This window comes from Lolium perenne, chromosome 5, assembly GCF_019359855.2.
Source record: "Lolium perenne isolate Kyuss_39 chromosome 5, Kyuss_2.0, whole genome shotgun sequence".
In the NCBI taxonomy this organism is placed as follows: Eukaryota; Viridiplantae; Streptophyta; class Magnoliopsida; order Poales; family Poaceae; genus Lolium; species Lolium perenne.
The window spans coordinates 201,278,676-201,292,495 of NC_067248.2; the positions used below are offsets into that span (position 1 = coordinate 201,278,676).

General features: G+C 41.7%; 1 protein-coding gene and 1 long non-coding RNA gene across 3 annotated transcripts; one reads left to right on the forward strand and one right to left on the reverse strand.

Annotated features, from left to right (window-relative positions):
- Positions 1-355: 355 nt before the first annotated feature.
- Positions 356-13,223, forward strand: LOC127301493 (glutamate receptor 2.9). Of its 2 annotated transcripts, none has more exons than XM_051331750.2 (4): positions 356-934; positions 1,682-2,967; positions 10,814-11,524; positions 12,055-13,223. In XM_051331750.2, exons 1-4 carry the CDS (start codon positions 664-666, stop codon positions 12,691-12,693), a joined length of 2,907 nt encoding a protein of 968 aa, XP_051187710.1. In that variant the 5' UTR covers positions 356-663; the 3' UTR covers positions 12,694-13,223. The 2 variants fall into 2 exon arrangements, with proteins under 2 accessions (XP_051187710.1, XP_051187711.1); XM_051331751.2 differs by having other exon boundaries at positions 358-934; positions 10,817-11,524.
- LOC127301494 (uncharacterized) lies at positions 3,912-10,253 on the reverse strand. The gene is made up of 8 exons (XR_011745437.1): positions 9,977-10,253; positions 9,648-9,781; positions 8,920-9,336; positions 6,975-7,361; positions 6,800-6,863; positions 5,980-6,061; positions 5,329-5,386; positions 3,912-4,759 (listed from the first exon to the last, which is right to left on the reverse strand). It is a non-coding gene; the product is annotated as an uncharacterized lncRNA (long non-coding RNA).
- Positions 13,224-13,820: the final 597 nt, after the last annotated feature.

Consider the following 13,820-nt stretch of genomic DNA (forward strand, 5'->3'; position numbering starts at 1 on the left):
ACCCATCGATGCCCTGCTCTGAAATTCTCGATCAGTGACCATTAATTCCCGCCTCATTATCGAGCTTACCTTTGGCTGGTTACTGAATTGTATTGAGTTCTCATTGTGGATTGCTGCTACTGCTGCTGCAGAAAATTCAGCCAACCATGTCGATCGATCTGGCAATCATCCGGCGAGGGTGACCAACTGACCATTGGTGTGTGTGGTCATCGGTCAGCAACTTTGACCCCACACCGTCCACACGCGCGGGGCTAACGCCTGCTGGCATGGCAACATGATCTGATTTCTGGAGCATTTGGTTTTCTTTACTTCAAGCCTCCTACCAGTAGCTAGCTTGTGTCGCAGAAAGAGCCACGATTGCACGTTGCTGCAGCGCGGCCGGCATGGGTTTGCTGATTAAGTTGACCACGCTATCTTCTCAACGAAGAAAGAGTACCGCAAGTATACCCTGGAGTGGAGAATTTCACGGCCGGTGCCAATTGGTCCTCTTAATACTTTTCGTTATCAATCAAACTTGCAATCGATTGGGTGTGAGTTCGGAGAGACGAATGCCGGTCAAGGTCTCGACGAAGCGAATTGGCTGGCGTGTGCATGTAAAGGCATCCGCAAGAAAGCAATAGCAGAGCTTCGTCAACAGAGCTACTGCCACTTCTCCACGCATCCATGGGAGCAGCGCCGCTTCTCCAGCGCCACAGCGGTCTCCTCCTCCTGCTGCTGCTTCTCGCCGCTGGCGCCTCCGGTGCCGCGGCGCAGGTAGTGGTGGACGTGGGCGTGATCTTGGACAGGACGACATGGGTGGGGAACATCAGCTGGACGTCCATCGAGCTGGCTCTGGACGAGTTCTATGCTGACCCTCGCCACGCCGGCTACAGAACTAGGCTGAAGCTCCACCTCAGGGACACCGGGCCCGACCCCATCGACGCCGCGGCCGCAGGTACCTACACGGCGCCTCTCAACCCGAGAAACATGGAAGCTGTAGAGTAGAGCTACTATTTCTTTTCTTTTCTGTGGCGTTGCTGAAACATAAGGCGGAATCTTCTTAGTGGGCCGAGTTGGGCGTTGTCGCATTGAACAACGTAGATTACTCTCCTCTTTCTCTTCTCACGAGACCGGTTTGGCCCATCTGACCATGAACGGCGAATCAATGCCGTCCAGCGGCGGCGGCGGCGGCGGCGGTGCGGTTGCCTTATTCCCTTCCCATCCCGCCGGCGGTCGGCGCTGCGCTGCGCCCCGGCTCGTCCTCGCCTCATTGACTTGCTTGTCGCGATACCATTGTGTCGCGCTCCACGGAATAGAGACAAGGTACGCCTTAGCCATCGAACCCCAACTAGAAGACTTGTCCTCAACTCGTGATAACCCATGCCAAGGATAAGTTAGATTTGGAAATGAAGTATTCGAGCTGGCGCTTTCCTGATTTATGGACATTTAAAAAGCTAGAGCCATCAACCAAAACGTGGTGTACAAGTTCTCCAGTCTTGAACATGTAAGAGTAATTAGTTATTTATTTTTTGAGGGTAAATCTGGCGTTGCGTATTCGGATGTATTTTAAATCAATATATATGTGTTATGAATTAGGCACATTGCAAGTTTCAGTATTGATACGTATGTTTTCCTTGCACTTGTTTGATAGTACGCCTTAATTTGCTGTAAAATCTCTCCCTAAGTAGTATAAGAATTACAGGTCTTGATCTACTGAAAAATGTCGGAGTGCAAGCCATTGTTGGACCGCAGACGTCAAGTCAGGCTAAATTTATTGCGGAGCTTGGGAAGAAATCAACAGTTCCAGTCATTTCATTCTCTGCAGATTGTCCGTCTCAGTTCGGACAAAATCCATACTTCATCCGGACGGCATGGAATGATTCCTCCCAAGCAGAAGCTATCGCCTCACTTGTTGAGAAACACAATTGGAGGGAAGTTGTGCCTGTCTTTGAGGATGACGATTCCAATACCAGATTCATACCTGACCTTGTTGACGCGCTCAGACAAGTAGACACTCGTGTTTCCTACAGGTGTAAGATCCATCCTTCAGATACAGGGGATGATATGAGGAGAGCTATCTCAAACTTAAAACTCAATTGGACAACTGTGTTTGTTGTGCGTATGTCGCATGCATTAGCCCTCAAGTTTTTCAATCTCGCTAAGGATGAGGGAATGATGGGCCAGGGCTATGTCTGGATTACCGCGTATGGCTTGACAGATATCTTTGATGTGGTTGGGTCTCCTGCTCTTGATGTGATGCAAGGAGTCCTTGGGGTCAAACCTCATGTTCAAGATACTGTGGAAGTTCAAAACTTTAGACAGAGATGGCGCAACAAGTACCGATCAGAAAATCGAGGCACCTCATTAAGTGAGCCCACAGTGTCTGGCCTCTATGCTTATGATACCATATGGGCAATAGCATTAGCAGCAGAGAAGGCTGGATATGTGAATGCAGACTTCCAGCCGTCTGTAAGAAACAACGGGTCCACTGACTTTGACAGAATAGATACTTCAGAGGGTGCTGAAAAACTGCGAGATGCACTCCTGAAGGTCAATTTTTCGGGTATGAGTGGGAAATTTCAGATCAAAGATATGCAGTTAGTATCAGTAAATTACACGATAATCAACATTGTTGATCAGAAGAGAAGATTGGTTGGCTTCTGGACTCCGAGATCTGGCATCTCTGGTAGCCTAAATACAAAGGTTGATCTTGACACCATCATATGGCCAGGATATAATAAAGCTGCACCTAGAGGTTGGCTATTTCCAGTGAATAAAACTCTCCAAATTGCTGTACCTGTGAAGGCTGGATTTGATGAATTTGTAAGATTTGAAAATGGCAAAGCTATGGGTTTCTGCATCGATGTGTTTGAGGCGGTAGTTCAATCATTGCCCTATGATGTACCCCGTAACTATGTGCAGTTCAGAGACGAGACAGGACATAGTAAAGGAACCTATGACGACCTAGTTTACAGTGTTTATCTTGAGGTATGAGTCGGCTAAGCTTTCCTTGTTTTCTTCTCAAGTATACAAAGCAAGCAGTTTGTAGTTATTTAACTGATCTTCAGTATGCAGTTTTTTTGTACTATGAGATTGTTTAATCTGTGTACACACACAAAAAGTCTATGTTCAACAATTTATAGTTTTAATTTTGCTTATGATTATATTCCTCTTTTTGTAAAATTGTCACTTTAAGATTTTAGGGGATTTTGTTGACTTTTCTTTAGTGGATTGAACTTAATTGTTTGCATTTTTAGCTTATCTGCACTTTAGTAGTGGCGGTTCTATCTTACTAGATTTAGATGTGCGCCTTGGCGCACGGTCCCGTGGAGCTCGTGCCGATGTAAATTTTGTATAACATCGATTAAAATTAGCTACCAATATGATAACACATTTCCCATATTTCACAAAACAGACAGCAGCAAAGCAAGTGTACCAAAATAGATGAGAAATCCCATGGATTACATGGAAAAAAACTACTTGCGTAGTTCACGAGTTGTAGAGGAAAACAAACATATAAATATATAAATAGATGCAAAAGATCAAGGAATTTAAATATATAAATAGATGCAAAAGGCCAAGAAATTTAGTGACAGTGTGCAAGCACAGTAAATAAGAAAGCATAAGATCTACGCTTTCTGCATCGTCACAAACAGATATACTGCTCATAGTTCGCAGACTAAGGGAGAAAGAAAATGGATTTACCTTACACGTGCATGAAGCTATAAATGGAGACCCCGATAAAAATATGTGGTAAAATTTCCCTTCCCCATATGCTTTAAAGAATCGTCTCGCTAGTTAATTTAGCTAATAAATTAAGGTTTCAAAATTTTAAAACATCGAAGTTAATCACGCTGTAGTAAATTAAATTTTATAACAGGCTTGCACAGAAGTAGAAAAATATTGCAAGAAAAATTATAATCATAAGAAGAGGTAGAGTAACCACACGTGCAAGAATTAAACAACAGCACTCAGAACACAGGTTTTATACATGGTCAAAGAAACTGAGGAAATATCCAACATAATTACATAAAGCATGGGTTACATGTCATTGCCTAAAATGGGTGACGTCACTGATGTTATTCCGAGGTACTTAGTTGTTAAGATGCTCTTTTCCTTGGTAGATGATGAAAACAAAATGTTAATCTTGCATATTTAAAAAACACAATAGCAAACATCAATAAATAGGAAGAAAATAATAAAAAAGTATAGGATGTAAAAAAGGATCCACCCTGAAAGATTGGCCAGAGTGCATAACTTCTGTTGACTGTTTTCTCACAAGGCTTTGAGTACATGCCTTTTTAGTGCAGGTCTACATGATGAGTTGTGACAGCAAAGTGGCAAAAGCGATCGGCAATGATAGGTCGATAGCTGTTAAATTTTACCTCTTTTCTTATTAAAGCCATCAGGTAAGAATTAACACAATATTTTTTTGAGAATTACAAAAGCTCCAGAATTAACAAACAAACCTAGTAATCACATAAATTTGATGCTATATCAATTGTTTGTACAATGTATAGAGGAGCAGAAAATATGGATCAGAACTATGTGTGTGTGTGTGTGTGTGTGTGTGTGAGAGAGAGAGAGAGAGAGAGAGAGAGAGAGAGAGAGAGAGAGAGAGAAAGAGAGAGAGAGAGAGACCTCGGATCGAGCACACACACAACCTTATCAACAGGAGGACAACCCGCCTGGAACTCCTCCTAGAGATGGCGATGGAATACGGAAGATTCTTCACATGAAAATGAACCTGTCCCCCAGGCCATATTCATGCAACTCTTAACTGCAGAAGCAATCTTAACTTTCAGATAAGTTGCACAATTCTCACGCGAATGCGCACTATAACACCTTTAACAGATTAGGGACATTGCACAAATTCAGATGTAAATGCATATTTGCTGAAGAAATACAAAAAAAACAAAGGATTATATATTTCAGGCAACAACATATCAGCAGGATAATAAAGAATGATTCAAACTCATTGGGATAAGAGTCTAAGCAATGGTCCTAACAGATTACAAATTGAAGTACCCATTCATAGCTTTCAGTCCTAATGTTGAACTACAAAGGTTCATCATGTCAACTGATGTTGCCTGCATTGAGCATGGATTTTGAAATTAGAAAATAGATGCTCGTTTATATAAAATATATGGACGGATTACCATGGATACTAAACCGGTATATAAAGTTGCAGCTTTACCTCAAAAAACATGATGAATTAAAGAAAGTTCTCTGTGAGCTAATCATAGGAATCAATGTGTGATAAGTGACCATAGTCTATGAGAATAGGAAAGCATAGTGACAATGAGTTGTACAAAAAAATCCCTTATACATCCATAGCATCAGGCTCACCAGATACATGTTCTTCGGAATTCACCCATAGACCTGCCTCCTATCTCCTATTCTCCAACTAAAAGTTAAATCATACAATATATCTCAGTGCAGAGTTGGCACAAATAATCTTGAACAATTATATATATTATCATATACTACTCCTTGATGCAACAATGCATGGCAAGGAAGATTCAAAATACTATAAATAACAAATGTTGATAAAAAAAATATTTAGCATGCATAGATTCATGGAGGAAAGGAGCAGCAAATTCAAACAGCACAAGGGGGTGCAAAGTTGAAGGCACCTGCGCCCTGCTCTATGTCACTCATAAAAACGAAAATAGATTGTTGTTTGCATGACAAAGGCATTCTAGGCCGAGCATCTTAAATTGGCCATGTTGGTCAATGCCTTTTATCAGGCTCAAATTTTCTTTTGGATGAGGACAAGGAGACAAAAAAATTTTAAGTCGCTACAAGAGCATTCAATGAAAAGGTAATGTTTTAAAGATCCACATTATATCAGATTGATTGGAGTATTAATCCCTAAATTAAACCTGATCATGCGAAAGGTTTTACCGTTTCATCAATAAACATTATTATATAAAGGGTATGAAATGCTAAGGTGATGGAGAAGACAGTCGTATTGATGCTAGAGGTGTTCTATAAGACCTGATATTACCAGAGGAAGCTTGTCCATGTCCGTGAAGAAAATCGAGCAGCCTGGATCTCACTACCGATCCGCATCGACCTTCTAATATTTCCAGAAAAGGAATACTTAGGACTTAGGAACCAAAGTATATTACCAAGATAATTAACTGTAATATCTGTTGAATAAAGTAATAAAATAACTTCCCTTGATTCATTAGCTATCTGTATCTGCATGTTTCTAGGTTAAATAAGTGCATGTCAATACCTTATTTTCTCTTTCCCATCTCTATACAAGTGAAGTTAAGAACCATTACACAAGAATCAGTCATAAATATTGCACAACTTTTAACTTCGTGTATGCTAGAAAGTTCATGCATCTAAATAATGTAACCTAATAAAGTGTATCTTCATGGATAAATATATATGCAGAGAGATGGCCAGCAAATAGTTTTATTTTTATGATAAAGAGACGGTATGATAGAAATTCAATCACCCTAATTCTGTTCTATACAAGAAACAGGATATCACTCCACGGAACCAGAACATGTAATACTGATTTCTTTTGAGATCAAATACTGCGACCTTATTTAAACACCGGCACCCTCATGAACACGTGGTACTGCTATAGCCAAAAAACACAGGGCTGAACCAAATTATGTTATATAAAAGATAAATAGCATATGTTCTCCAGTTCCATTTCCAATCCAAATGATGATTCATACCCAATCCTACATTTTTTTACTTTGATTTGTCCACATTGTAACATAAAAAATTATGGAGAGCCAAACCACACTACTATTTACTTGAAGTAATAAACTACTCGTACAACCTAAGCCCTCACCTAAAGATGGAGAGAAGCTGCACCGCTGCTCAAACATCTGCTCCAACTCTGACATCTCTCGTCCCTGAAGCAAGCAAACCAATATATCAACCAAAAATGCTAACCCCATAAGCCCAAATGCAAAGGGCACAACAAGTAACTCTGATGAATACAAAATCAAGAAAATAAAACCAACCTTCAATCCCAAGCCATGAAGAAATAGCAACCAGGGAAAAGGAAGAGGCTGGAGCAGCCTTTTCGAACGGGTTGCCGCGAAGACATTTGACATGTTGCTGTAGTAGAGGAGGCAGATGGCTGCACACAGTAATTCCTTTAATATCTAGGGACTTTGAGCCACTCAAATCATTGCAATAATCCAGTTAAATGAATGGGACATAATGTACATGATACCTGCAATGGATTTGAAGAAGAATGGAGCAGGTGAGTGAGACATTTGACATGTTGCTGTAGTAGAGGAGGCAGATGGCTGCACACAGTAATTCCTTTAATATCTAGGGACTTTGAGCCACTCAAATCATTGCAATAATCCAGTTAAATGCATGGGACATAATGTACATGATACCTGCAATGGATTTGAAGAAGAATGAAGCAGGTGAGTGCAGGAAAAAAATCAAAGAGAAATAAAAGGAAGAGCAGATTAATAGTGCCAGTTGGTCAACGAGCAATGAAGCCCAATTCATATACACTTTGTGCTTAATCATTGTTCCCCCAGACTCCTGAAACACACACAATAGCAATTCCATCGTGATCCCCGAGATGACAGATATTTCACCAAGATTTGCATTGCTGCTATGTTATGTTTCCTACAGGATAGTGCCCAATTCATATACACTCTGTGCTTCATCACTGTTCCCCCAGACTCCTGAAACACACACAATAGCAATCCATTGCGATCCCCGAGATGACAGATCTTTCACCAAGATTTGCATTGCTGCTATGTTATGTTTCGTACAGGATAGTATCTTGAATAAGCACTAATAGACACGAAAAATTGTACAAATTAGAGTTCAAAGAGTGCAGGGATTAAGTGTGAATCGACTAATCAGAATTACTACCACGAGAAGGATTAACTTAAATCAATGCAAGGTACACAGGGGTGACAAAATAACTTGCAGAACCATGTACGAATTTCCCTAGCAAAGGACATCCTCTAGTCCCAATCCTTTCCATCCAAATCGTCTACTGCAACCAAGCATAAAGCCAAATTTAAAAGTCTCTAAATCAGTTACATTTGTACCCTCGGATTTTCATCAACTATTCATTCGAAATCTGTATAAACAAAACATCTAGGAATTGCAGTGGAGAAACCTACTTGGCAGCTTAAAAAAGTAACATTAGAGTCAAGGCCTCGTCAGACTTATCTCTCAATTAGCAATTACCTGCGCCTTGGCGCACGACCCCGTGAAACCCTGTGTCAATGTACATTTTTTACATAATAGCGATAAAAATTAAATGCCAGCATGATAATACATTTCTTAGTTTAACAAAACGATGTCTCTAGGTTGAAATTAGGATAAGTTACACGAAACTACAGAATATGTGAGCAATAACATGAACATGTACATGGGTAAAACCATTGCGTAGTTCAGAGGTTGTACCAGAAAACAAACATATAAATATATAATTAGATCCAAACAGCTGAGGAGGTTAGTGGCAATGTGCAACCACAATATAGTAAAAAGCATAAGATCTATGCCTTATGCTTCCGTACAGATCAAAAACCAATAGAAAGAATCATATAAACCAAGAGAGGAGTAAAGGAATCAGCCCTTTGCCGAAATAAAGTTGCATGTGAACCTGGGCATTTGGAGTTCTATTACCAAGTAATGTGTAACCCCTGGAACTTCATAAATTGCAAACCCAAAAAAAAATAGACACCACAAGTTATGACAGCACATTTACTTAGTTAGCATCTGACCTAGTACACACATTATTATGCAAGCCTCAAGTGAACGGGCTGCTCTGGGCACCAAAAGTCCCAAACAACACCATGGGCAAAATAAAAAAATCTTACAGCCATGAAGAAAAGCTGAATACACAGTAAGTACAACTGATGATGTCTTTTACATATGTACAGATATAATCCACCTAATGCCTGCTCAATAAATTGGAGTACATACCCAATCTGTGAAGGAAGAGGACAGTTGTGCTATGTGCAATGTACTTATGGCATAATAAACTTCACCTGGTATACGCACTAAAGTTTTGATCTCTCTGTCAAAAGCTCGGTGCAATGCACATATTGCCTAATAAACTTGCCTCACCTGATATACACGCTAACATTTTGATCTTTCTCTCAAAAAATTAAAACTCAACCTGTTTTCCTGAATCTGAAACATGCATCATCATGAGATAAAACAGTATGGCTGAAAATTCAGATTATTGATGTTGCAAGCTACTGACGAAGAGAGAGCGGAGTTCTGCAAGTTCCTCTTGAGAAAATATTAATAGGTTTTGATAAGGCCTCAATAGCTCCGTCGGTAGCCGGAGATGCCAGCAAGCGGGACCTGAACAAGGTAACTCTTCAACGTGTGCGGCTGAAAATCACAAAAAAATTCAATCTAAAACATCAATTATCCCGAAAAAGAAGCATACACAATAGTAAAATTGGTGGGATGTGTTATCATTTTAAAGAACAAGTGATTTGATTCCACAAAACACATTATGGAAGTTAGAAAAAGTCATATCTTGGTCAGATTCGGATCTGTATTTTGTAACAAGCTACAAGTATCAACAACTCGTGCAAAAAAATCCATCTGGATAAGCTAGAGAATTTCTACCTTCAGTCTACTCACCACCAAAACAACAACAAATAATTTGAGGAAAAGTCAGTGTTACAAAATTAAACCTTTGTGAATAGCTGAACCGAGTGTTGCCATCATGATTTCAGAGAAATGTCATCCCAACTTGTAGCATTGGTGCTATAGCAGTACCACTCTCTTGAACTCCACCCAAGCCGGTAATCTACAGGAAGACAATGATCTGCAAAAAAATGGAAGAAACGGTGAGATAAACAGAGATCGAAAAGAAAAAGATCAGAGACCTAAAACGCTTCCAGATAGGAAGTAGAGGAAAAGAACAAGAAGACGGAATCTCAGGAGATAGAAATCAAATAGGAGGGACCTAATACGGAGCCAAACAAATCAAAACTGCATGGGTCAACAACCACAATCACACCTCAACCGAATCCACCACAAAGGAGCTCTATGGCTTCTTCGCTGGCCGAAATCATCAGGTGGAGCCGGCAGGAAGGAGGTGGAGCTCCGCCGGCTGCCGCACGCGAAGAAGATGATGAAGGAGAGGGGCTCGACCGCGGACTCCATGCCGAGCAGCTCGGGGGAGGAACGAAGTGCCCTACTGCTGCCAAACCTCGCCGTCGTCTCCAGCACCGGCTGCCCATGGAGGGCACCGGCGGCACCATGGAGGGCTTCCTCCTCGACCTCCTCGCTTGCTGTCTCGATGGAGAAGACCACCACGGAAAACACGACAAGGATGAGGCGCGGTCTGGGTCGACGACCTTCCGTCGGCAGCGGCAGCGGGACGAGGTGCGATTGGGGGAGGAGGAGGCCAGCCGATTGGGCCTTAGGGCTAGGTTTTTGTCGGTTTTGGTTTTGTTCGGCACACGAGCGGTCCGGATCGACGCGGGGCTGGTTCCCAGATCGAACGGCGCGGGCAGGCTCCCTACGAGTCGGATGCCAAGTTTCTATTGTGGAACGCTGTGAGGCCCCCGTGGGGGGGCATCATATATACCCCTGGATTACCCCCAAGCCGCAGGCAGTCTCCCAAATATTAATAACGATTTTAGTACTTAGTTATCAGCTCCTAACATCAGAAGTGTACAATTCCCTTTTGTTGTGTTCTAAAAAAATTTACCCTTCCTAATTTGTGGGAAAATACCTTTGCATGATACCCAACTAACTAACATATCTGTACAGTTATATGGGCACCATAGCCTTGTTAAGCAGTATAGCCCGTGCTCGGAAGTTTCTGAACTCACTTTAAATTTGTTACTAGCAGGAATATGATGCAGTGGCAGGTGATATAACAATCTTGGCCAATCGTTCTTTATATGTGGACTTCACTCTTCCTTACACAGAGTCAGGGGTGCGCATGCTGGTTCCGGTCCTGGACCGGAGAAAGAAGACTGCATGGACATTCCTTAAGCCTTTGACCACCGACCTATGGTTAGGAACTGGGGCCTTCTTTTTCTTCACAGGTTTTGTAGTCTGGTGTATTGAGCATAGAACAAATCAAGACTTCAGAGGCCCCCCAGCAAGTCAGATTGGATCTGTCTTGTACTTCTCCTTCTCAACTCTTGTGTTTGCTCATAGGGAGAAGATCGTGAACAACTTATCAAGAATTGTAGTTGTTGTTTGGCTTTTCGTGGTGCTGATAGTGCAGCAGAGTTACACTGCAAGTTTAAGCTCAATTCTCACAGTGGAACAACTTCAGCCAACAGTCACCAATCTGGAAGAAATTATCAGGAACGGGAGCTATGTTGGCTACCTCAACGATTCTTTCTTGCCCATGCTTTTGAAAAGGTTGAAAATTGATGAATCAAAGGTGATTCCTTTCGATTCCCCTGAGGAATACAATGAGGCCTTATCATCTGGGAGAGTTGCCGTCATTGTTGATGAGATACCATACCTTAAGGTGTTCCTTAAAAAGTATTGCCGAGACTACACTATGGTTGGACCAACCTACAAGTTTGATGGATTTGGTTATGTGAGTACCATCTTTCCGGGGTTTTTTACAGTAGCATATTTCTGGCATCCTAAATCTTAGTGCTCAATCAATTACAGTTTTGGTTAACATTATAGTTCCTGCCATTCTTTGAATTGCATTTTTCAAAGAGCGTAAAATGCATGATCATGTTCTGCGGAAAGTGCTGTTATATTATAGGTTTTCTATTGGGAGATATGGGGCTTCCTTTTTTTAAAACGAAATATAAGGCTTGCTTTCTTCTTGAAGTGTTGGAATAACTTGATAAGGCTTTCATCTAGTTTGCTTTAACTTTCTCTTTGTAGTACACTGAATTGTATGAAGTTCATTGAGTTTTCATTTTAGTAAGACCGTCAACCATTTTGAAAGCCACCATTATGATCAGTCGAAGGGCTTGCATGAATGACCTATGTAACTTCCCCAGCTATATTTTGTGCCAGTAGAAATTGTAATATAATCATCTGAGCAGTATGCCAGCTTGTATTTCACCCCTGACACCTTCTCCGATCCTCATTTTTGTGCTACTTCTACAGGCATTCACTCGAGGCTCTCCACTCACATCTGATATCTCGAGGGGAATACTGAAATTTGCATCAAATGGGACCATGGATGAGCTGCAGAAAGATTTATATGGCCCTACGTCATGCCCCGACAAAGATGACTCCCAAACTTCAAGCAGCCTTACACTTAACAGCTTCAAGGGATTGTTCATCATCACTGGAGCATCTTCAATGCTGGCACTAATCCTGCACATTGTCATCACCGTTTATACTCACCGACATGATTTTAACAGTGACAGCAGTCATAGTTCATGGCGCACATGGCTTGCCATTCTCTTGAAGATCTTCCACGAGAGCGATAGTCCTTCTAATACTCCAGTTAAAGATGAGCCCGCAATGGCAAATGTTGGTGGTACAGTTGAGAGCCCAGCCAGCCCACCAGATTCAGACACAGATACAGGAAGCCCACCTAATCACATTATCACGAACCTGGATTCATACACAGATACAGGAAGCCCACCAGACGTAGGAACACCAGGTCGAGAAGTTGCCGTTCAGGACGCAAAACCACTGTCATTTGCGTACATGCATTCTGGGAGTGGGCATAGTGGAGTAGCTTCTTTATCTCGCAGCGGGAGCTCAATCCGCAGGAGACAGATAAGCATGGAATGAACAACTAGATGAGCGCATTAACTACTGATCCCTGCAACTATTTTATTCATTTAGCTGTCGATATATATATTTAAGATTTACAGTATCTCTTTTGAACGCGTTAGCTTGATGTAAGGCATTGCCAGATTAGCAATTAACGCAAGTTGTGAGGAGCTAGTGATCTGGCGCTCGTGGTTCCGAAAAAACATGCAAATTACTACTGGCCTGTTTCTTCATTTCCGCATGCCGCAAAATTCCATCAAACTGCCAAATTCCGTAGTATTGTAAGTTGGGGGGACCTGATGCTGTTCTCCAGGACTACTGTTGTTTACTGCTGATCTCTCTTCTCTAGCATTCTGGCACTGTTACTGTATGTTTGATGATAGCAACTGGTAAGGCACTTGAAATGAAACGTTCCATTTACCTGTGGTTCTATGGACAAAACAGATTAAGCAGAACTCTAGGTATTACTAAATTGATGCTGTGAGTATGAGCTCATGACTCATGAGTATTATCTCATATTTCTGTGTAAAACTATTTGTGTTGCTTCAGATTCTCCGCTCCCACCACCAAATATTTGCAGGCTAGTCCCTATATTTATTCAAATTGTGGCACGGGATGTGTAATCCCTGATATCTCCCATCGCAGCCCCAAATTGTCTCAAACGTTAGAATGTGCGGCCGCCGGCTCCGGATAACACGGGTCTGCACCTGCACATGCTGAGAAGCCAACTCAATTTATCTAAGTATTTTCCTTTCCGGTTTGGGTATATTTTGTATATCCTAATTTAGTGATCACAACATGAACCCCCGTGCACTAATTAAGTCCAGCTGATCCAAATCCAATAACTGAAAGTTCAATTAAACATGGAACTACCCAAGTATTTCCAGGTTAGAACAATATTGGCAGCAGCTGAGCTTCACACACTCCACAATCACCCTAGCCTAGAGGCGATTTCGGATGAACTGAATCCTCTAGGGGAGAGAGGGGGATGATGTACAACATTATGAAAAAAGACAGGGTCTTGTTCAAATATGTGGGACGGTGGGGGCAGGTCTAGTGGTCACATTAAATCATGTCCTTTAAATAAGAATGGAGGGCTCAGATTTTGGGAATCCAGTAGCACACAAGTGCCATGGAGCAGTAGA